Raw genomic sequence first — 25,319 nt, forward strand, 5'->3', positions numbered from 1 at the left:
ACTGGTATCTTACTATCCAGATAGTACTCGCTTACAACTGGTTGCTTAATGACCATTCAAAGTTATGAGCCAATCCAACGCTACTGCTTATAACCCGGATTTGATGTTCTGATATCCCCTCACACACACACACACAATTTATGATAGTTTGGAATTTCCGTTTCCAGCAAAAAAAACCACAACCTCATTGTGGATAATGGATCCACATAATGACTGTGGCCTTAGTTTTATAATCATGACATTTGCTTTATGATTGCTGCAAAAATAGTCGTGAAATTGGGCACGGTCACATGGTGTCCTGCTTAACAACGAGCACAGCTTATATATGTAATTCTGGGCTCAGTTAAAGCTGCTTCAATTGTGGTAAGTCAAGGACTGTGCAAAGCTTCCAACTGAAAGCCAAAAAAAGTACTTGGGAATAACCCAAAGGTACTTTTTCAAGAGGCAACTGGACTTTCTGGTTTTTCTTTGAAGATGTTTTGCTTCTCATCCAAGAAGCTTCTTCAGCTCTGAGAAGAAAGCACAGCTCCAACTCACAGCTGAAGGAGCTTCTTGGATGAGAAGAGAAACATCTTCCAAAGAAAATCCAGGAAATCCAGTTGCTTCTTGAAAAAGCACGTTCGGGAGAACCAGGACCTGGATGACAGAAAATCTCTATAGATATTTGGGAATAAGCACAGGTATGCTCCTATCACTTGCTGCAGCTCTTTAAACTAAGTGAACGGGCTTTTTCCATGATTGTGCTGTGGTGGAGCCCTGGGAAACCCTGGGAAAAGGCACGGCTGCTTAAAAAAGTTCCAGTGCTTCCATGCTCCAAGACTTTGCATCTGAAGCATTTTCACAGACTGGGTTCTTAGCAGTTCTAAATCTTCCCTTTTAACTCCCTGGTAAGAGAACTGGGTTTGCTGGCTTTTAAAAAGATTTACAGTATTTAAAAATACAGGTAATCCTCAACTTACGACCATAATTAAGCCCAGAATTTACGTTGCTAAGTGAGAAATTTGTTAAGCGCAGTTTGTCCCATGTTACGACTTTTCTTGCCACATTTATTAAGTGAATCACTGCAGTTGTTAAATAAGTAACAGAGTTGTTAAGTGAATCTGGTTTGCCCATTGACTTTGCTAGTTACCTGCGGGATCGCATCCTACCACATACATCCCTGCGACCAATCCGCTCTCACAGGGAGGGACTCCTCCAGGTGCCACCAAGCAATGCCAACGGGCGGCACCTAGGAGTAGAGCCTTCTCTGTGATGGGCCCAACCCTCTGGAATGACCTCCCACCCGATATTAGAACTACTACCGACCTCCGCTCCTTCCGACAGAAACTTAAGACCCACCTGTTCCAATTAGCTGGCCTGGCCCATTTATAGTCCCATTTATACCTCCTGGCAAATATTTTTATTCTGGGATAGTTTTTAGGGGTGTTTTAACGTATTTTAAATTCTTAAATTTTAAATCTAACTTTAACTATTGTACAGTAAACTACTGCTACCTCCTCCAGCCACACCTATATTTATTTATTTATACTATGTATATTCACTGTTTTTAATATGACTGTACACCGCCCCGAGTCCCTTCTGGGAGAGGGGCGGTCTAGAAATCAAATAAAAGTTAAAGTTAAAGTTGTCAGAAAGTTGCAAAAGATGATCACGAGACCCCGGGACACCAAGCTATGGTGTCCCAGGGCGGGAAGAAGTGACATTGTCCGGAGCCTCAATAACCTTCTGTAATACTCTACGGCCAAAGGAGGCTTCGGCAGAGGCAAAGGAATCGATCTTGTAGTTTCTAATGAAAGCCGTGGGAGACACCCACGTGGCCGCTCTGCAAATGTCCAGAATAGATGCTTGAGTCGCCCAGGCCGCGGTCGTGGCCGCACTTCTGGTGGAGTGTGCCGTTACACGAGGTGGAACCGGCTTGCCCTGAAGGTCATATGTCATCTTAATGCAAGCCCGCAGCCACCGACCTATGGTTGAAGATGACACCTTGCGACCCAGCGAGCCTGGCTGAAAAGACACAAAGAAGGCCTCGGAGTGCCTGATGTCCTTAGTTCGTTTCAGGTAAATGCGGACTGCCCTTCGCACGTCCAATTTGTGCCACCTGCGCTCCTTGGAGTGTTGAGGGCTGCGACAGAAATTCGGGAGGATAACCTCCTGAGACCTGTGAAAATGAGAATTCACCTTCGGCATGAAGGCGGGGTCTAACCGTAGGATGACCCTGTCTGGGTGAATGATGCACAGTTCTTCCTTGGCCGAGAAGGCCGCAATCTCAGATACCCTTCTGGCTGAAGTAATGGCTATGAGGAAGGCAGTCTTAAGAGTCAGATGTCGAAGAGAGACCTTCCTCAAAGGTTCGAAGGGAGCCGCTGTCAATGCCTGCAGGACAAAGGGTAGGTTCCAGGTCGGGTACCTGTGCACCACCTGGGGTCGAATGTTGTAGGCCCCCTTCAAAAAGCTCTTGACCTGAGGATTGAAAAAGCTCTTGACCTGAGGACTCAGGGATTGAAGTTGGTGTCTGGCTAAGATGGTGGATAATGCAGCAACCTGGCGCCTGAGAGTGGCTGGCGCCAGTCCTTTGTCCAAGCCCTCTTGTAGGAAGTCCAATAACTGAGGGATGGACGCTTCCACACTGTCAATGTCCCGTTGGTTGCACCAGGAAGAAAAGGCAGCCCAAGTCGCGTCGTAAATGCGAGTAGTGGCCGGACGTCTGGAAGCTTGGATAGTTTTAATGACGTTGTCTGAGAGGCTCTGGTCTTTCAGAAGCTGCCCCTCAAGTGCCAGACGGCTAACTGCAACCATTGGGGCTCTGGATGGTTGATGGCCCCCTGACGCAAGGATACCTGGTCTGGAGGAATTTTCCACGGTTGTTCCACAGACAGATCGATCAGGTCCGCGAACCAGGATCTCCTGGGCCAATGTGGAGCCACCAGAATGAGCTCCGCCCCCTCCTTCAGCAGCTTGTAGATCACCTCCGGGATCAGAGGGAGGGGCGGAAACACGTAAAGAAGACCTGGAGGCCAGCTGGACCTCAGGGCATCCGTCCCCTCCGCTTGTGCTGACTTGTAGCGGGAGAAGAACCGCTGGAGCTGTGTGTTTGCCGCCGTGGCAAACAGGTCGACCTGTGGGAGACCAAACCTCCTTACCACCTGTGCGAACAGGTCCGGATGAAGTTGCCACTCCGAGTTGTCGATGGTCTGACGGCTCAACCAATCCGCACTCACGTTGCTGGTTCCGGAGATGTGATCCGCCCTCAGCGACGCTAAGTGGATCTCTGCCCATCGTCCTATGGCCTCCGCCTCTGACATGAGTCTTTTGGAGTGGGTCCCTCCTTGCCGGTTCACGTGAGCCTTTGTGGCCACATTGTCGGTCAGTAGCAGAACGTGGTGCCCCTTCAGCTGTTCTGCAAATCTCCTCAGCGCAAGCCGGGCTGCCCTGAGTTCTAGCCAATTGATGCTCCGGGCTGCCTCCGCGCTGGACCACCTGCCTTGCGCCAACTGACCTTGGCAATGCGCCCCCCCAACCGTAGAGACTGGCGTCGGTCGTTACCACGATCCTGTCGGGTTCTCTGAATAGGCAACCCTTCTCCACTGCTCGAGACTGCCACCAACTCAGAGACCGAGTCACTCTTGGTGGGATGCGAACTTTCCTGGTGGAGTTGCTGATCTTTGCTCTTTGCATTGGAAGCAAGAACCATTGCAGTTCCCTTGCATGAAGACGTGCCCAGGGAACTATGTTGAGGCAAGAAATCATGATCCCTAACAGTTGGGATAGCTGCACTACCTGCCAGGACCTGTTCCTGCGACACAACCGGATTCTGCTCCTGAGGTTGCGGATTCTTTCCGGAGACAGGGACACCTGGCAAGATACTGAATCTATTATGGCGCCCAGGTGTTGTATGCGTGTGGCAGGAGTCAAGTTGCTTTTTTCCATGTTTACGGAAAAACCGTGGTCCTGTAAGGTGTGTACTGTGATGTTTACATCTCTCACCGCTTGCTGATGAGTCCTTGAGTGGATGATGATGTCGTCCAGATAGCACTCCAGGCGGACTGGAAGCTTGCGCAGGTGGGCCGCCACAGCTGCAAGAAGCTTCGTGAACGTTCTGGGTGCAGAAGAAAGTCTGAACGGAAGCGCCCTGTATTGGAAGTGCTTTCCATTGTAACACAAGCGCAGGAACTTCCTGTGCGCGGGATGGATGGGCACATGCAGATACGCCTCCTTGAGATCGATGGAGGTGAGCAGATCCCCTTGTCGCATGCAGCTTAGGATCGACTGAAGAGACTGCATTTTGAAGCGCTTGTAGGCCAGATGTCTGTTTAGGCGCTTCAGATCTAAAATGGCCCTCCACCCCCCTGAACTCTTGGGGACCAGGAAGAGAATGGAGTAGAACCCCCTCCCTTCCTGTTCTGGAGGAACTGACTCTATTGCGTTGATCTGCAGAAGATGATCTATCTCTGCCTGCATGAGAGCCCTCTTTACAGGGTTCTTGGATAGTGGGCAGCGAACAAAGGTTCGCGGAGGGAAGGATAGAAACTCCAAGGTTAGACCCCTCCTGATGGTGTTTAAGACCCACTTGTCCGAGGTTGTTTCCTCCCAACGGTCTGCATAGAATTGCAGGCGGCCCCCGATGGGAGGAGACCCCAGACGGTCACTTCCCACGTCTAAACTGACGGTTGTGGGAGCCCCCATGAAAGGGCTTCCGAAAGGACCCTTGATTGGATTGTCTGCCCCTGGAAGAAAAGTTGTTTCGTTCCTGGGACCTGTCAGAGGCCTGGTTAAACTGTCTCTGGGAGGAATAGGAAGAGGTGGAGGCCTGGGCACCTTCCTGTGCCCGAAAGGCCTGTTTCCTGAACGAGCCCTGACCTTTCCTGTCATGCTTCCTGAAGGTGGAAGGGAGAATCTTCCTCTTATCCTTAGTCTCAATTAGGAATTTCTCTAGGGAATCCCCAAAGAGGTTGTCCCCTTTGAATGGAGCTGAAGCCAGCTTCCACTTCGCCTTCATGTCTGCCTGCCAGTGCCGGAGCCAAAGCAGGCGGCGAGAAGTGATGTTAGACGCTAGTGCTCTGGAGGCGAATTTCGCTGCATGCAGGGATGCATCAGAGGCATATTCCACAGCCGTAATGATCTTGTTAAGATCATGTCGCCAACAAGATGCTTCAGATGGGGGCTGAGATCTGAGTTGGCGCAGCCATAATAGAGATGCCCTCGTGAAGAACGAGGCAGAAGTGGATGTTTTGATCGCCCAGGCAGCCGCCTGGTGCGTTTTGAGACAAGCCTTTTCTGCCCTCTTATCCTCTGCCTTTAACCCTTCTAATAGCTCGGCCGGGAGATTAGAATTAGAGGTCAGAGAGACCACAGGGGCATCCACCTCTGGAGGTTTCAATACATCCTCCAGTCTAGGTTCTAGGGGGTACATTGATTTTCTGCGCCACTGGGGTTGGCCAGGGTACCTGGTTGTGCCCATTGGCGCTGAATAACCTCCATGAACATGTCAGGGACTGGTATCAGTTCTGGGTCAGGGGTTGTTTCGCTGAACAGCCCTGCCATGAGGTCCTGGGAAGTAGAGGGGACTTCCTTGTCCTTAGGTTTGGCACCAAGCTCAGTAGAGGCTCTGGCCTTGTGTAAAATGGCCTTGAATAAGGATGGCTTAAAGAGGCCTGTGAAGGAGGGCTTGTCTGGAGGCATATCCTCATCCTCCGAGAGAGCAAAGTCCTCAGCAGTCTCCTCCTCCCACGTAGACACCTCTGTGGTGATAGAAGTGCCCGGGGAATCGAGGACTCTGGTCCTCTTTTCCCCCAGGGGGCGAACAGGCCTAGAGGCCTTGCCACCCCTGCCTTCCTGTAGCCTCATGGCTTCTACCACACCCTGGGAAATAGCCTGCGTGATGAGATCCCTCATTTCTGCTGACATAGCTGGGCCCTTGTCCTCTACAGGCCTGGATTGGTCATAGGCCTGACCCCTGGCACCCCTAGGAGGATCTCTCTGATCCTCTGCATGAAAACAACATTGAAAAGAGGGGATGTCCTCCCTGACTGAAGAGCTAGGAGAACCTGGGTAGCCCAGAGAGGCTGCAGGGGATCCTGACAAGGAATCCCTATCACAGAAGGATGGGGATCTATCTCCCATTTCCTCCCCCTGCTCTATCTCCCTCTGAATGGGTGGGGAAGGAACTGGCCCAGCCTCACTTGGTAAGGGTGCAGAGGGAACCTGGGGCCTAGCAGACTTGTCCTTTAGGGAGTCCTGCCCCTTGTCCCCTTGAATTTTGGGGGCCTTGCTCCCAGCTGAAGAGTGGGAAGCTTTCCCCCAGCGCCCTTGTTTCCCTTTCTCCCTTGGCCTGAGGGATCTGGCCTACTGCACTTTGCAGATGGCCCTGCCAGCTCCTCCCTTCGCTCCAAACCTTCATCAGCCATCCTTGGTTGATCTTGAGTCGAAGAGGTCGCTGCTGAGGGAAGGGCAGTGGACGCTGGCCCGACGGCTCCAGAAGCGTCTGCAGACTCAGATGGGAGGCTGGATCAGGCACCAGAACACTCCTTGCTGCTTCCCCTTAGGTGTCTGGGGAACTTCAGGCTTGCTGGAGACCCAGGCAAGCCCTCGCAATCCTCTGCGGCTGTCTGTTTGAGGCGGAGAGGCTCTGCTGCTTGCTGCTGCTTTCCGGTGGGTAAAATGCTCCCAAAAAATGGCCGCCGGCTCTTCTGCGCGCCAAAAGCCTCACTTAAGGTCCAGGCGCTTCCTATTGGCTGCAGCCGAAAAGCGCGCCAAAGCAGCGCTTTTCAAAATGGCCGCCGCTCTCCCGATCGGCAAAAGACGCCGTTTGGAAAGGCAAGGGCTTTTTTTAAAAGCCTCCTCTCCAAAGCGACCAGGGAAACACGGGGATTGCCGTCCCTCCCTGCGCTCGCCAGCAGACGCCGGACGAGCGGCCTCGCTTGTTCCCCCAGCTGCGACTAAGCAGCTGTGGAACCGATCGCTGCCTCAGCCTTACTTTTGGAAATCCTCTTCTTGGTAAAAAATAGAAAGGGAAAATAAAAAGTCAAAATAGTAAAATCTGGGGGAAAATCCTAATAACAACCTAATATTGATACATAAAAAAACTCTAAAAATACTATTGGAGAACCCAGTCTATTTACTCAAAGCTGAGGGTTCCCCAAAACTCGTCCTATCGGGCGGACTGAGTTTTTAAAACTGAGCCAGAAGAGGCAAAGGAGGCGTGGCCAGAGGGGAAAAATCTACTCAGTCCATGGGCAAACAGGCTGTGTTAACCCTTCCTTCCTTCCTTCCTTCCTTGGACTCTCCAAGCAGCGCTATGGAGAACTACCTGTATACAATAGGCCAAGGATGTCTGTTCTGACCCCCCCTTCTTCCCTCGCCAACACAGATCAGAGGAACCAAATATACTCATTATTTAATAAGATGCCAGTGATCAGTTGGTCGTATTCTTCCAAAACAACTACCGTATTTTTCGAAGTATAAGATGCACCTTTCCCCCCCCCCCCCAAAAAAAAGACTGTGGAAATGTTGGTGCTTTACTTTACTTTTATTTAGATTTTTATACCGCCCCCTCTCCCCAAAGGGACTCGGGGCGGTGTACAGTCAAATAAAAACACATCAATAAATAGAAAATACAAACACAAAGAGGAGGCAATAAGAAACTGTACATATCTGAAGTAAAGTAGTTAAAAGCAATATTTAAATACCCTAAAAATACCCAATTAAAATATCTGCCAGGAGGTAGAATAAAACTATAAATGGGCCAGGCCGGCTAAACGGAACAGGTGAGTCTTCAGTTTTTGTCGAAAGGAGCGGAAGTCGGTGGTGGTTCTGATATCGGGGGGGAGGTCATTCCAGAGGGTTGGGCCCATCACAGAGAAGGCTCTACTCCTAGGCGCCGCCCGTTGGCATTGCTTAGTGGACGGCACCCGGAGAAGTCCTTCCCTGTGAGAGCGAATCGGTCGCAGGGAAGTGTGTGGTAGGATGCGATCCCGCAAGTACCTAGGTCCTGAGCCATGGAGCGCTTTAAAGATGGTAATTAACACCTTGAAACGCACTCGAAAGACCACAGGCAGCCAGTGCAGCTCGCGCAGGAGCGGTGTTACATGGGAGTACCTAGTACTCCCCATAATAGCCCGCGCGGCTGCGTTCTGGACTAGCTGCAGTCTTCGAGCGCGTCCCAAGGGAAGCCCCATGTAGAGGGCATTGCAGTAGTCCAGCCGAGACGTCACCAGTGCATGAGTGACCGTGCGTAGGGCATCCCGGTCCAGTAGGGGGTGCAATTGGCGCACCAGGCGAACCTGGTGGAACGCCCCCCTTGCCACGGCTGCCACATGGTCATCCATTGACAGCCGGGCATCTAGGAGGACGCCCAAATTGCGCGCCGGCTCCACAGGGGGCAATTGCTCGCCCCCTATGGTCAGTGATGGAATCAACTGACTGAACCGGGGTGCCGGTAGCCACAGCCACTCGGTCTTGGAGGGGTTGAGCTTGAGTCTGTTGTCCCCCATCCAGACCCCGACGGCTTCCAAACACCGGGTCATCACCTCGACAGCCTCATTGGGGTGGTCTGGGGTGGAAATGTACAGCTGCGTATCATCAGCGTACAGATGATATTCCACCCCAAAACCACGGATGATCTCCCCCAGCGGCTTCACATATGCATTGAACAGGAGGGGCGAGAGGACCGACCCCTGAGGCACCCCACAAGTGAGTGACCTCAGGGTCGACCTCTGCCCCCCTGCCAACACACATTGCATCCGGTCAGAGAGGTAGGAGCCAAACCACCGCAGAACGGTGCCTCCAACTCCCATCCCCCCCAGCCGGCGCAATAGGATACCATGGTCGATGGTATCAAAAGCCGCCGAGAGATCTAATAGGACCAGGATAGAGGAACAACCCCTATCTCTGGCCCTCCAGAGATCATCGACCAACGCGACCAAGGCCGTCTCCATGCTGTGTCCGGGCCGGAAGCCGGACTGGCGTGGGTCTAGATATTCGGATTCCTCAAGGTGTCGTGGAAACTGCTGTGCCACCACATTCTCTACAACCTTCGCCAAAAAGGGAAGGTTGGAGACTGGACGATAATTAGCTAGCTCCATCGGGTCAAGGGAAGGCCTCTTGAGTAAGGGCCTCACCACCGCCTCTTTCAAGGCGGCAGGCAAGGACCCCTCGCTCAAAGAGGCGTTCACCAAGCCCAGTAGCCAGCCTCGTGTCACTTCCCAGGATGCCAGTACCAACCAGGAGGGACACGGGTCCATTAAACATGTGGTCGGTCGCAGCCGTCCACACAACCTATCCAAATCCTCGGGGGCAACAGAATCAAACTCCTCCCAGAATGGTCTCACAAGACTCACTGTTGGCGGCTCCTCTGGTCCACTGAAGGGGGCCCATCCGCTCCGGATCTGAGCGATTTTGTCCTGCAGATATTCCCCAAACTCCTCTGCTCTGCCCTGTAAAGGGGCTTCCCGCGTCCTCTGTGATAAGAGAGAGCGGGTCACCCGAAACAGGGCGGCAGGGCGGTTATCGGCGGACGCAATAAGAGTGGCGCAATGTCTGCGTTTGGCCACTCTTAATGCCACAAGGTAAGTCCGTGAATAGGCTCTTACCTGTGTTCGGTCAGATTCGGAGCGTGAGGACCTCCACCTGCCCTCTAGGCGTCTCCTATGGCGCTTCATCACCCTCAGGTCCTCAGTAAACCAAGGAGCCCGGGTGGGTCGTCGCCGCAGGAGAGGCCGCAAAGGCGCAACTCGGTCCAGGGCCCCAGCGGCCGCCCTATTCCAGGCGGCCACTAGGTTCCCCGGAGCGAGAGCGGGTCAGGGCTACAGGGAATGGCCCAAACTCCGTCTGGAACCTATCCGGTTCCATCAGGCGCCTGGGGCGGTACCAACTTGGACAGTTTGGTTCCGCCTCCTCGCGGTGGGGGGTAGCGCCAGGGAAGTCCAGCCGGAGACATGAGTGATCTGACCATGACAGGGGGGTAATGGTTACATCCCCTCTTCCCAGATCACTCGTCCACTGTTCAGATACAAAAACAAGGTCCAGAATGTGGCCACCTTCGTGTTTGGGGTCCTGAATTAATTGGGTCAGGTCCATGGCTGTCATGGAAGCCATGAACTCCCGAGCTACCTCAGATGCTTCCCCCGTTGACGGCAAGTTGAAATCCCCCATAACCACAAGCTTGGGGGTCTCAACTGCCGTCTCTGAGATCAGCTCGAGGAGCTCAGGCAGGGCTGCTGACGCATAGCGAGGTGCCAAGTATACAATCAGCAAGCCCCACTGCCTCCCTGGGCCCCATTTCACACCAAGGGACTCACATCCGGGTATCTGAGGTACAGTGAACTCCCTCGGCTCTAGACATTCCCGTATAACTACCGCCACCCCACCACCCTTACCCAGGGCCCGAGGCTGATGGAATGCACGGAAACCCGGTGGGCACATTTCCACGAGGGGTAAACCACCCTCGTGGCCCAACCATGCGTCTTATAGATCGAATACAGCCATTTTTGGCCTCCCGAAGCCCAACCCCTATCCCATTTTTGTGAAAAATTGGTGGAAAATGGGCCGTTTTTCGGAAAAACAGGGGTGTTTTTGCCTTCCCCCACCCCCCAGAAGCACCCTGCAGGCTTCAGCAGAGCTGGGGGAAGGGAAAAATGCCATTTCGGTGAAAAAAGCGGGCATTTTTACCTTCCCCCCAACCCTGCTGAAGCCTGCAGAGTGCTCCTGAGGGCTGGGGAGGACAACTTTTTTTCCCCTTACTTACCTCTTCAAAATCTTGGTGTGTCTTATACACCGGTGCATCTTATAGTTCGAAAAATATGGTAGTTCCTCAATATATTTAAATTTTAACACTTCAAGCTGTCTTCTTAAACCTTGCTATTCTAAATGGGCAGCGTTTGTGGTCACTATTTTTCCATGCTTTTTGAAAAGGAAACCTATCAATCCCACATCAACAGGGTATTTTGATCAGTGTTCCTTCCGGCTGAGCTAACTGAGGAATATGGGAGTTATTTTAGAAGTATAGCACAAATAATAAAGGCAGGCAACTTAATTAGAACTAATCAAAATGACTAATAAGGTAATACACGCGTTAGGCAGATCAAAGTAAGGAACCAGCTTCTGAATATTCCAGAAACTTTTTACTGAATTATAAGGCTCTTAACTAGTATATGGTAGAGGGGTTGCTTAATATCTTTACTGAAAGATCTGCACTGGTTGCACAACTGCTTACACAGCATAATTTAAGATCTTGGTATTAAACTTTAAATCCTCAAAAGCTTTAAGTCTGATAACTAGAGCAATTGCTTCTTTCATTGTAAATTGTTCAGCTGGTTAATAACTGCAGGAGATGCATTTTTGAAGAAGTCTCTGCAATCAAAGGTCCAAATGGCTTTTTCTGGCTTTGTCAGTTATGTAATCTTCCCAACTTTGCAAGAATTGACCCTGGGCCCCATTCTTTTAGTGTAGGGAAAATCTTTAAAGAGACATGGGATGACAAAGCAGAGAGGCTGCAATTCTATGCACCTCCCTCCCTCCCTCCCTCTGGGTTAAAGGAATGCATCAATCATTTTGTGAATAGGTTTGGTTTTCATCTTTGAATACAGGTTGTCATCGCTTAGTGACTGCTCCAAGTTACTACAGACCTCCAAAAGGTACTTATGATCTGGATTCAAAGTTGGCCTCCCTTAAACTTAAAGGTAAAGGTTTCCCTTGCACATATGTGCTAGTCGTTCCTGACTCTAGGGGGCAGTGCTCATCTCCGTTTCAAAGCCGAAGAGCCAGCGCTGTCCGAAGAGTCTCCGTGGTCATGTGGCCGGCATGACTAAATGCTGAAGGCGCACGGAACGCTATTACCTTCCCACCAAAGGTTTTCTCTATTTTTCTACTTGCATTTTTACGTGCTTTTGAACTGCTAGGTTGGCAGTAGCTGAGACAAGTAACAGGAGCTCACTCCGTTATGCGGCGCTAGGGATTCGAACCGCCGAACTGCCGACCTTCTGATCGACAAGCTCAGTGTCTTAGCCACTGAGCCACCACGTCCCTTTTCCCTTATAGTTATACGGTCACATTTTGTGTGACTGTCAACCAGCACACATTTGTAACAGTTTGCAGTGTCTTGTGGTCACATGACTGAGATTTACAGTATGTTTTCCCAGGAAGTAGCATTTACTTTCAATTTCAGAGGGAAAGACACCAATTGTGAGCAATGGCTTTGCTTAAGGACTCCGGCATTCATTTTAACGATTGCCAGAATAAAATGTTATTAAAATCAGGTCAACCAGGCCTCTTTAACAACCAACACGATTTATAACCGTAACTCCAGGCTCAATAATGGTCATAAATCAGGTCTATCTATACGTATAATCCTTTTGATTTTCTGACTTTCTAGACCAGTTGTTCTCAACCTTCCCAATGCCACGACCCTTTAATACAGTTCCACATGTTGTGGTGACCCCCAACCATAAAATTGGTGTTGGTTCCTAAGACCATCGAAAACATGTGTTTTCCGATGGTCTTAGGCGACCCCTGTGAAAGGGTCATTCGACCCCCAAATGGGTCCCGACCCACAGGTTGAGAACCATTGTTCTACCAATCTGATGTTATACATTGCAAGGGTCTCCAAACTTGGTGACTTTAAGACTTGTGGACGTTAGCTCCCAGAATTCCCTAGTCAGTGGTGGTTAGGGAATTCTGGGAGTTGAAGTCCATAAGTCTTAAAAGTTGCCAAGTTTGGAGACCCCCGTTAGATTGTGTGAGGTTTTCTGCATAATCGGATACTAAAAATTTCAGCAGAAGAGTCCCATTCCTCCAACCTCAGGAGTATAGTTAATGCAGAAGTGTCAGACTGAGAAATAAAACACAGTCATGATACTTAATGACATCCCTGTCAGTCCAAATTACCTAATTGTTATTAACAACACCCTTCTCAATTTCAAGCTACTGGAACTATCCTTTCCTAAATAATGTACCTCAGAAAGCATTTTAACCCACTTTTCCCTCAAAAGCCCACAAAACATGTGACTATTGTGAGGACCAACCGTCTCTAGAATAGTAAGTTCTCAACACCGTAAAACACAGTAGATATTATCAGATTTAATTTTGGAGCGTGGTTAAGAAAAAATGCACAGGAGATTAGGAGAAAAAGATTAATCGCTAGCCATTCCATTCACAAGTATAAATATTTAAGGAGTTCAGGTATTAACTAGCTTAGATTTACTAGCCCCTAATCATTAAAGGGGGGAAATGCCAAAGAGAAGGGGTAGGAAAATATAAGGGAGACCTTGTTTTCCTGATTGGCAGAAAAATAAAGTACTACTTCGGTTTAAACCTATGTATATATTTGTAGACAGAAATAGAATAAGATTTTCCAAGGCACCTGAGGGTAGAACCAGAAGCAATGCGTGGAAACTAATCAAGGAGAGAAGCAACTTAGAACTGAGGAGAAATTTCCTGACAGTGAGAACAATTAATCAGTGGAACAGCTTGCCTCCAGAAGTTGTGAATGCCCCAACACTGGAAGTCTTTAAGAAGATGTTGGATAGCCATTTGTCTGAAACGGTACAGGGTTTTCCTGCCTAGGCAGGGGGTTGGACTAGAAGACCTCCAAGGTCCCTTCCAACTCTGCTATTGTATTGTATTGTAAGAGAGTTGGAAGGGACCTTGCAAAATTGTGAAGATGCCAAAATATGCCATTTCCTAGCTTCTTCCTAGCTCCTAACATGCCTTAACCCAGCTCATCTGTATTCATCTCACTTTCAAAACCTAGTTTGCTTCCAAAGGTTAGGTGATACGGCTAATATTTGTTCATAAGTTTAAAGTCTGAGAGCCATAAATATCTGAAGTCTGAGAGACCCAGCTTTCTGTTAAGCTGTGGAAAGGCTTTCATTCTCTATCGTAGAACTTAAGAAGGCATTTCTTCCTTCTTAAAGTAGCATTGGACAGGATAGTAAGAAAAGCGGTATTGGGTCAAGGCAAAAGCCCTAGCACATTCTGTTTAACAGAAAAAAATATTGCAATACTATGGGATGCTGCAAACATCCCATAGTGCAAAATGTAAATGGAGAAGGCGGTGGCTGAATGCCCAGAATGTGGTCACATGATCATGCATGAATAGGCAGAACTTCGAATCTAGGTTGTAAGTTTTTTTTAAAAAGTCCTTTATAACTCTGAATGGTTATTAAGCAACCAGTCATAAGCTGAGGACTATCTATATATCTCTTTCTCAAAACAAAGAACGCTAACTATAGTCAGGCTAAAGGTAAAAGTTCCCCTTGCACATATTTGCTAGTCGTTCCCAACTCTAGGGGGCGGTGCTCATCTCCGTTTCAAAGCAGAAGAGCCAGCGTTATCCGAAGACGTCTCCGTGGTCATGTGTCTGGTATGACTAAACACCGAAGGCGCACGGAACACTGTTACCTTCCCATCAAAGGTGGTCCCTATTTTTCTCTTTGCATTTTTACATGCTTTCAAACTGCTAGGTTGGCAGAGCTGAGACAATGGGAGCTCACTCCGTTATGTGGTGCTAGGGATTAGAACCGTCAAACTGCTCAGCGTCTTGTGAATGCCCCAACACTGGAAGTCTTTAAGAAGATGTTGGATAGCCACTCGTCTGAAACGGTATAGGGTTTCCTGCCTAGGCAGGGGGTTGGACTAGAAGACCTCCAAGGTCCCTTCCAACTCTGCTATTGTATTGTATTGTCTTAGCCACTGAGTCACTGCGTCCCATATAATCAGGCTAGTCTCCAAGGTTTGTTAACATACTTACTTGATTAATTATGCACTGAATCCTGAGTTTTTGGGGTGAATTGAAAACTATATCTGTTAAAAAGTCTCCCATATGACTATGCTAAGGTTAAAGTTCAAGATGCCTCCAGGTTGAGCTAAGATTCTGGTGATTCCATGGACAGAACTATGCAGTTTTTAGGCAATAAGTTTCCCATGGCCTCTTCAAAGGTGATTTTCAACCTCGGGTGCCCAAATATTAACCAGGCCCAACCCTTCACTTCTAAGCCCGGGTAAGATTGGGTAGATACTGCTACTTGCTGAGACATGCCAGACTAGAGAGGAGCCCAAAACTCATTCACAGCTTGGTGTTAGGTCTATCCATTCTTATTTGGCCTTCAGTAGCTCAACCAAATTCATTACAAGGAGGGACACAGAAAGGCAAAGTCTTATCCAAAACTTGCTCGGAAGGTCGTAAATAGCAATCATAGGGCACACACACACACAGACAGACCCCCAGGACATTGCAACTGTCCTAAGTACATGCCAGTTGCCAAGCACCTGAATTTGGATCATGTGATCTTGGGGATTCCATGATGGTTGTTAAGTGCAAGGGCCAGTCATTACTTTTTTTCAGTGCCACTGTAACTTCAGATGGCTGTAAGTCAAGGACTCCTTGTACTTCTTCCTACCCACACAATTCTGCCAGAATATTTTTCAAAGTAGTCTAGAGGTGCAATATTACCAAATTGCTGCACTATACTCATTAGGTATTGCAATGGGATGTTGGGACAAAGTCCTCCATCTATGAGAACCTGTCACCATTCATTATATAGCCTACTGGAAGTTAAGCAACATCTGGAGGACTTTGGCTTGCTTTCAAGTATTTCATCTGTAGTTCTGAAACTATCTCCAATTTCTTTGCTTTTAAATAATTTTTTACAATTTCTCTACCTCAATTGGTATTTTGATTTTTAAACAATTATACATTAACTTTGACTTTTTAGTCACTAAAAGTCGCTAAACATAGGCACTAAAATACCTGATATTTTTAGCTTTGGTATGATATTAATATCCATTTAATATTTTGTATTAAATGGATGGAAACTGACCAAGGAGAGATTCAACCTAGAAATAAGAAATTTTCTGACAGTGAGAACAATCCACCAAAGGAGCAGAAGTTGTCTTCGGAAGTTGTGGGAGTTTCATCCCTGGAGGCTTTCAAGAAGAGATTGGACTGCCGTTTGCCAGAAATGGTGTAAGGTCTCCTACCTGGGCAGGGGAATTGGACTATATGACCTACAAGGTCCCTTCCAACTGTTAATCTGTTAATATTTTTGTGGAGATTTTTTTAAAATATAAATCATCAACAAGTACAAAGGATTTTTGTTTCCAAGTTAGAAGAATGTTTCATTCCTTCATTATACAAAACTGCAAACCTTCCCAAGTGTCTTAGGAAACCAGCCTCTCTACCCACTCCTTACACCTGGCTTTACAGTACTCCAGTGTATTCGCCTAAACTCTGAGTTGCAAATCATTACCTCCCAGCCTCGATGAATATAATCCCAAATTAACTTTGCATTCCCCGGGATAACAAAATCAGCCCGAAGAAGAGGGAATCAATTATTTTATTTCCACGTGCCAGCAAGTCACCCTGGGGAAGACAAAAGCTATATATGGAAGGGAGTAGTAACCAGCTCGCCTGCCTAACTAAGACTTGGCTGGGGATGAACACGTCACCCAAGTTTTGCAATTTGTTTGCCCCTTTTCCGTCTCGCGGGGAATCCAGCGGGATAAAGCTGGGACGAAATAAAGCGAGAGGACGGGTCGTGCAACTGCAGGGCACAAAACGTCTCTTCCATGCCTGGGGAAGGGCGTCCTTTAAGGGAAGCACGGTACATTCCCAGCTGCTGGAGTGGAGGCTGGGGAGGGGATCTCTGCAATCTTTGGCCTGCCCTAAAATCAAGGCCAAAGAGGAGGAAGGGGAGCATTGGGGGGAAGGTCCCCATTATTTTTTGGAGAGAGGGGGAGGGGGTTCCTGCCTTACCTCTGAGCAAAGCCATGGCTGCAGCGGCGGTGCTTTGCTTCCTCTCCAACCGATTTCCACGCTGGGGTCCTCGGTTGGCGAGTCACAACCCCGCCGCGCCCCCTTCCACCGCCCCGCCCTCCGTCCTCTTACTCCTCCTCCTCGCCCCGGGCAGTCATTTCCAGCGGCGCCCGGCCAAGACCGGCCGTCGCGGGGCTGTAAGGCAAGGCAAGAGACGGGCGGACGGATGCAGAGAGGCAGGGCATTCTATTCCCGGGGAATCCAGGATCCCATAATCCCCAGCCGGCATGCTTGGACCTGGAGGGACTGGGGTTTTTTTTTTGACGCCTCTCTGGACCTGGATGATGCCGGCTGGGGATGATGGGGCAGAGAGTCCGGCTGTCTGCAGCCCAGGCTGGGATAGGGGAGCCGCTCAGAGATCCCAGGACGGAGAATGAAGGCAGGTGGCAACTCCTCTTGCAGCCTAATCCTGACTGTGGATTATGGGACTTGGAGTCCGACGCTGGGGAGGGCCGGAGGAGCGCGGGTCTGGCTCCTCGGCATGGAGGAGACTAAGGGCGACGTTACGGCAACGACCCCTGCTCTGCTCCGCCCCGAGAAAGCCTCCTTGCCACCCGCTTCCTTTCCTGGCTCATCTGGAGAGCAATTCTCGCCACCTCTGTCCAAGGGGGCGGAGCCACGCGCAGGAAGGGGCGGAACTTCCGCCGAGGCGCTTCCTGTAACTACCCCGTTTCCCCGGCAACGCGGCCTCCTCTGAATCCAAGCGGGCTCGTTAGGCCTCTTAGACCCGGGCTACCGGAGTTTCCCCCCCCCCCTCCTCAGCTGCTAGTGGCCAAGAGAGCCGGGGTTTGGGGACTGCCATCCCTCGTTCTCGGGCAGCCCGGTGGGGAATGGGACGGGCAGCTTAATGTGCGGAGCTCCAGGTTGGGGAAGGCTGGATTAAACGACCTAGACTGGAGCCTGCTGTGGAGGATGTGTGAGACGTGAAGGTCGCGCCTGTTTGCAACTCCATAAATGGGGTGGTCTGCCTTTTTGTGATTTTGCTAAACAGTTTTCTAAATATTTCTTTTTTCTAAATATTTTTTCTTCCTCTGCATGAACTCATTAACAACTTTTAGGCGCTCCTAACCTAATGGATATTCTGAGGATTTCAGGACTAGCTACAGATTGAGCACCTAAATAGCTAGTCTGTTCGATTATTTTTCATTTTTCAAAGCAATGACTCAGAAAATTTGGGGAAATTTGGGATTTAGCTCCCCAGCGGAGAGTTACTTCTGTTCGAATTGTGTTTGGAAACGAGGAGATTTCCGTGATAGGAAAATATAAGCAGGAACAATGACTTATATAGAATCTGCATCAAAATTTGTCAATTTAAAAATTTTAACTGTTAGCCATACAAGAGAATCTGCACAACATTGTAAAATGAGTCTGAATTTCAGTATTAAGAGGTAGATGCTAAAACTTGGAGAGAGGAGGAATGTTTCTTGGTGCAACGGCCTGTAATTTTTATTTATTTATTTGTTTTATTGCCTGGAAAATAATTGATTAGCTGTTGAATGCAATCTTAGAATGGAAAAACATGAGTCAGCAGTTGATTGCAAAAGGTTTGTAAAATATGCCCAACCGATTTTCAACAAATTAAAAACTCTTTACAGAACTATATCTGAAATATGTCTTTGTTATGGAATGTTCATCCTATTTGAATGGTTATTTCTTCAAAACTATATACACTATTTCCCTTTAAGAATTGTAGGAGAATGCACTTTCAATACACTGGCTAAGGATTATGCATTGTCAAATGTACCGTATTTTTCAGTATAAGACGCACCAAGATTTTGAAGAGGCAAATTAAAAAAAAAAGGTTTTGCACTCTGCAGACCTCTCAAAAATGGTTTGTTTTTTGCGAAAACGGGCCTGTTTTTTTTACCAAAAAAAGTGCATGCATATCCTTTAGAAGGCTTATAGAGTGCTCCTGGGGGCTGGGGGGCAAAATTGAGCTAAAAACAGCCCGTTTTCTGCTCATTTCTGCCCTCCCCAGCACCCAGGAGCACTCTATAAGCCGCCTAAAGGCTATGCACGGCCATTTTGGTAAAGGGGGTGGGGTTCTGAGAGGCAAAAAATTCTGTATTCAGTGTATAAGACGCATCCAGATTTTCAGCCTCTTTTTTGAGGGAAGCTGTGTCTTATACTCTGAAAAACACGGTAAGTGAAGAATTAATTAAAGAGAAAATGCTATTATTTACCAAATGTGAATTTATTAATCAAAAATCATTAGAGACTTTTCAAATAAAAAGGCTAAGAAATGTTTCTCAAAACTGTTGTCACTTGAATTTAATTGCTGCAAACATTTGTTATTTTCAGCAGGAATGACAGAAATACAGTAAACATGTTGTTATAGAGTGGTAAGATACAACTGTTCTATTTGTAGTACCAGTCAATAAAATGGATGTGTAATATGAAAGCAGGTGTTACTGGAGAAGATCTTGATACCTGGAAAAATTAATTGACAGTTGAAAAAGAGGCCACAGAGAGACAATCCTGGCAAAAGGATATCCATCAGGCAGTGGTGAAATTCAGTTTTTTTATTACTGGTTCTGTGGGCATGGCTTGGTGGGTATGGCAGGGGAAGGATACTGCAAAATTCCCATTCCCTCCCCACTCCTGGGGGAAGGATATTGCAAAATCTCTATTCTCATCCTACTCTGGGGCCAGCCAGAATTGGTATTTACTGGTTCTCTGAACTACTCAAAATTTCCGCTACCGGTTCTCCAGAACCTGTCAGAATCTGCTGAATGTCACCCCTGCCATCAGGTCCTGAAGAACTGAAAGTACCTGAATGACTGAAGAACATAAAGATGTGATCATAGTTCTCTCTAAAAATAGCAAGCATTGCTTGCTCAATAATGAAGGGTCATAATGGTAACTTGTGTTTCTCTAACCAGTTTTGCTAATGGAGTTCACTTGGAATGGGGGTCCCATATAGCGTACTGAATCTTGAATATCATTTTGACACTTGTGCACACGGCAGAAATGATGGACTATTCTTGACTCTGCACAATTCCTGTACAGATATTTGCAAGAGCATTTTGCTTTGTGATAACATTTCTGATCTGTCTGATTCAAATTAACTTAATTTGTTTGCTCAAAGGTTCTGGGTGGTTAATAAGATCCCCATAAATCAATCCCCTTAAAAAGAATAAATAATAAAATGCCGTGTTGTGCATTCCTTACATTTTACCTTTCGGTCACTGCAAACTCTCCTCCAGGGCTTGAGGGAACCACCAGGTCTCAGCAGCTCTCCCAAAATCCAGGAGGAAAGGAGCAAACTGGTCCTCCAAAGTATAGGGACAAGGGTCCAAAATGCCTGTTTCTAAAGTCCTGCCATGTAACATCTTGTTTAGATTGGTCTGATTGGACAAGAAGATGCATATGGGAGAGAGAAAGTGGTTCCTCAGTCTGGAGCCAAGGTGCTGCCAAACTGATTCTTGAATGGCACCCAGATGCCAACTGGCGACCCTGAGGTGGTGGTTGGACATAGAAAGCAGAAAATACCTTAGGATTCACCAGCTCTGCCCATCGGGACTATTGCATCTTGTACTTCTGATAGTGCCTTCCAAGGGAATCCCTGTCTCGAACACCTAACAGATTATCTCATTTGAAGAGCATTGCCCCTTCCTGCCATTGCTGGTCTGTGATGAATAGCCCACTGCGCAATCTGAATTCTGTGTGGAACTGAATGACGAAATTTGTGCTAACAAAGGCATCTGAGACCAATGCTTTGGCAGTCCCGTAGTTCGTACTTGGCTGCTGATGCACAGAGCCCGAGGCACAGGAGAAAAATCGAAGGTCAGTGGGGCAAAAGCCTTTATGATGAAACACACAGTGGGGTTGGCTGGGATTGTGAAAGATCAGTGTGAAAATCAACTATGTAACTTGGGAAGGGACTCTGAGCTAGTCTTACTTTTTTTTACCCTTCTCAATGTATCTAATAATTCATCTACTTACTGTACATGCAGTGCTCCAGTGCCAAAGGATTCTGGTGTATAATGTCGAACAAAAACATAATTGAAACCTTTAGCTTTGGGATGAACATCCTTCGAATGGTGCAGGAGTATGAATGGATTTCTAGAAAAAATTGCAGACTACAGGAACCATTTGCGCTTCAGTTTGAGAAGCGCACAACACAGACTCATTCCCAACAGCCTGTGATCAACAGTGAAGGGGGCACAGGGCAGAAAACATCCTGCAGAAAGCATAGCTCCCAACTTCTCAACGAAAGGATAAGACAGATTAATATTACAAGTGAGGTTTTGAAAGAGAGGGCGAAACACAAACTTCAAGAGCTGGAAATCATTTGTACCCTACAGCTTAGACAGGAAAAAATACAACAGAAGAACCAACACAGATGGACAGCGACAAGTCTCAGAAAACTCCAATGGGTGAGAAATCTGACAGAGCTTACCAAACAGAAAATAATATTTTAGCCAAAGGACTGAATTTTGCAGTCATACCAGAACAGCTACCAGTTGTAGATCTCTCAGCACCAGAATCGGTCATCAGAAACAATAAACTGGCAGAACCAGAGGAAGAACAATTAAGGATGAAAGTATCTGCAGCCTTTGCTAATGCCAAAATATCCTCTTCCAACCTCATAATTCAAGAAATGTACAGCAGTGACATTCCTAGGAAGAGATCCAAACATCACCATCCTGCCAGCAAATAAAAGGATGATGCAGTCATCCTGAACACAGATGACTACAAGGCCAAAGTAAACAGTCTTCTGGAGGACACTGCCACCTATGAGACTCTGAAGAGAGATCCCACCAATATTTACAAGAAAAAAGTCATTGATCTCTTGCAACAACTACTGAAAGACAATGCCCTCAACCACCCACAATACTACTGTCTTTATACTCTGGGGAAGCCACGCCATGCATATATGGACTCCTCAAAATCCACAGAGGGAACTCCACTCAGACCAATTGTCAGCAGCATCAACTGTTACCTACAACATTGTAAAACATCCAACCACTTTATTAGCTCCTCTAGTTGGCAACACCACCCATCACATCAACAATTCACAGGACTTCGTGATCACTTCCGGTTCCTGTAGGTGACGGACGTGTTGTCCACCGCTCGTCTCCCCGGTGGATTCCTTTTAGGAGCAGCTTTGGGCTGTCTGTCCTTTCGCCGAATGGGCTCCGGGAGGAAGGAGTTAATCGAAGGAAGAGCGGCTGGAATGCCGGTGGGGGGAGATCCGTCCAATCTACTTAATCATCGTTAACGGATAAGCAGCAGACTATTGTACGTTTGTGTTCAATCTATTTGAAACTGGAAGATTAGAGGGGGGTGTTTCTTTCTCCTTACCCCCCCCTTGGACAAAGCGGCATATGAACTATCTCTCTCTATATTGGAATGGAGAGAGAATAAAGGCTGACTTGCCACTTGTACTAACTATGTGAGAAAGATTGATATCACAGCTGCAAGAGGTGATTGTTGAGCTGTTTTCTTAAAAGGAAAAAACGTATGGGAATCTTTGTTCTTCTCCCTGCGAAAGGAGGAGCCAAGATGGCTTCCCTCCCTCTTCGTTTTTGTACTTATAAATGAAGTCTGCCTTTTGAAACTACCTTTGGAAAAAAAATCTCTGGTGTAGTCTTAATACCCCCTCTGAAGGTGCTCTAGACCTCTCCTGTTACGTGGTCTTCCTGGATTTTGATTATTTAACTTTCCCCTTTCTGGTGTACCTCCGTGTCTTGGAACTGTGAAGGAGAACTATCTTTTCACTTTCGGATTTGCCTGCCGCCTTGGACCGGCACAGCTGCGCGCTCCACTGACGCCATCTTCTTTGTAAAAGACTTATCATCTCTGAACTCAGATAAATGGGGCCCAAAAAACCACCAACGGGCAAGTCATTCTCTGCCCCTGCTTCTGCCACCTCCAGTCCAAGCATGTAGCAGACGAAAATTATTTCATTGTTACAACAAGAAGGAACTAGAGAGAGCTCAAAAGAACTATCTGTTACCCAAATGTTTCAGGAAATTATGAGGGGTCAAAATGAGCTGAAAAAAGAGGTGACAGATCTCAAAGATGAACTCAAAGGTGTACAACATCATATAACAGAAAACAAACAAAGAATTGGGGTGTTGGAGGAGAGGGCAGCTGGGTTGGGGGAGGAGGTTAAGGCAATCCGGAAGGGAAATTTAGAATTGGAAAATTTTATGGCAAAAATAGAACTTGAAAGAATGTCCTTTTTTCTCAGATTCCAGAACCTACCAGAGATAGAAAATGAAGATCTTAAGGATATTATGAGTACAATTTTAGCAGAATATATTAAGAGAAACAAAGAACAGTTGTGGTGGGATATGGATCTGGTTTTCAGGGTTAATTCAGCATATGCTAGAACACATAATGTTCCAAGGGAGGTACATGTTAAATTTCTTAGGAGGACCACGAGGGATGAGGTGCTAGGGGCACAAAGGGAGGGACCATTAAGATATAAAGATAAATAAATTACCATTCTTAAGCAAATTCTGAAAAAAAATAAGGGAAAAAAGGAGGAAGTATTCCTCCTTATCAAAGAAACTATACAATAAAGGAGTTTGGTTTAGATGGTTATTGCCAGAGGGAATGTTGATTTTTTTGGGAGGGAAATAGAATTAGAATTAAAACAGTAGAGGAGGCAGAAGCCTTCATTAAAAAACATATTTCTCTCCTAGAGGACGAAAATAGGGGAGGTGGTGAAAAAGGTAGTAATGTACAAGATATGAAGGAGGGGTGTGTGTGGCTCCATTTGGGGACAGGGAGGAGGAAGCAATATCGAAAAGGCTCAGGTCACAAAAATAAATGTATTTGAAATATTATTGTAATTGTTGATATACTAGAAAGTGACAAAGAAAGAGATGATTGAACACATAGTTGATATAATGTAGAACAAGATTCTGTTTTTGCTTATCTTTTATACGTTGTTTTTAACATTGTAAAAATTGTGAGATTTGGAGGGATTTCTACCACTAGCACGGGAGCTGCCAAACTTTTCTATGTACCTTTTTACCTTTCCCCATAAATGCTTAAAAACCAATAAAATTCTTTTAAAAAAAAACAATTCACAGGACTTCGTCAGCAAGGTTTGGAATCTAAAATTACCTGGATGAGACCATGGTTTCCTATGATGTGACTTCCCTCTTTACCTGCATTCCAACAACTGAAACTCTCATGGTAGTGAAGAAACGACTCTTACAAGACAGCACCTTAGGTCAGTGATTTTCAACCTTGGCAACTTGAAGATGTCTGGACTTCAACTCCCAGAATTCCCCAGCCAGCGAATGCTGGCTGGGGAATTCTGGGAGTTGAAGTCCAGACATCTTCAAGTTGCCAAGGTTGAAAAACACTGCCTTAGGTGACAGTCTGTAAAAGTGGGCCAGCAGTGGCCACACAGGCTCCTGCTGGGCAGGGCTGTTGGTGCTGCCGCCATGAGGTCAGTCAGTGGAAAAGACATCCCCCCCAAAATAAGACCATATGCCTTTTGGAGGCGAAAAAAAAGCCCGGGTTCTTATTTTTGGGGAAACACGATAGTAGGTATCCCTTGAAATATATTTCAGAAACTTTCCAACAGACCGCTTGGGTTTGATGCATTCATCAACCCAACTTCGGTATATTTGCTTCCAAAAATACTTTACAATAATCTAAGAAGCAATCTTGAAAGCTGCACTATTGTAGCGTTTATGTGTGACACTTGGAACTCCAGAAGGAAATAATATCTATATACTATAAATGTATTACAAAGAGTTTATAAAACAAATCCAGTTCTCACTCTTTTCGAATGAGCTTAGCAAAAGCAGCATGCAGAAAAACAAGGAAAGCAAGCTTCTTATTCCAAAGTATTTATTTCACAGTATTTTATGCACAATGGAATGATGGTGACTTTTACAGTCACTTTCCTATAAACAGGTGTATTTTACCCAATTGTTCAATCTGGATAAATATTTTCACCAGTAGTAATATTTCATCCACACTTGCAATTTTAATCAAGCTGGGGCAATTATAAATTGGGATGGGCACACCTCATTTTATGTTCCAGCTTTTGCATTCTTTGAATAATTCTCTAGGTTTTATGAGAGCTTTCTTTCTATATAAAAAAGCAAAGTGTAACTTGCTCATGCAGTAGGTTGGCATGATGGACAGTCAGCTACATCTATAATGCTAGAATATTCTGACTACTGCATTCTATTGTTACAGTCTGAGAATAAAACAGCAAACCCATATAGTTAATGTGCTGGAATAAGAATTTACTTGAGTGTGTGTACTGTAATTTGAAACTTGGCAATCTCATTGCTTGTCCCCATGTACAGATAAGACTTGCTAATTCTTGCACACTTGAGATGTGTAGTATTTAAAAAATTATACTTAATATCAATGAATCAATATGAATCAATCTGCATTTCTTGCAGCGGTTTTTAATTGAGGAAGACGGTTATATATTTATTTGTATAAAAAGTTCAAATTAATCTCATACAACAGGAATTATATAAATCTTTCCATGTTGACTGTCCTAAACAAATAGAAGTTATATGTA

At 46.7% G+C, this 25,319-nt stretch overlaps 1 protein-coding gene and 1 long non-coding RNA gene across 2 annotated transcripts in view; one reads left to right on the forward strand and one right to left on the reverse strand.

Annotated features, from left to right (window-relative positions):
* The window catches only part of ACAA2 (acetyl-CoA acyltransferase 2), a 40,027-nt gene extending 23,141 nt beyond the window's left edge, over positions 1-16,886 (reverse strand). The window contains exon 1 of the mRNA XM_081942568.1: positions 16,748-16,886. Within this exon, the coding sequence (XP_081798694.1) occupies positions 16,748-16,763 (16 nt within the window). The 5' untranslated portion in view covers positions 16,764-16,886. The remainder of the gene's footprint in view (positions 1-16,747) is intronic.
* A 3,062-nt stretch (positions 16,887-19,948) lies between these two features.
* LOC309387998 lies at positions 19,949-23,849 on the forward strand. Its single transcript, XR_014174704.1, has 2 exons — positions 19,949-20,593; positions 20,764-23,849. It is a non-coding gene; the product is annotated as an uncharacterized lncRNA (long non-coding RNA).
* The last annotated feature ends 1,470 nt before the right edge of the window (positions 23,850-25,319 follow it).

Source organism: Natrix helvetica, assembly GCF_964273705.1.
Source record: "Natrix helvetica genome assembly, chromosome: 2".
In the NCBI taxonomy this organism is placed as follows: domain Eukaryota; kingdom Metazoa; phylum Chordata; class Lepidosauria; order Squamata; family Natricidae; genus Natrix; species Natrix helvetica.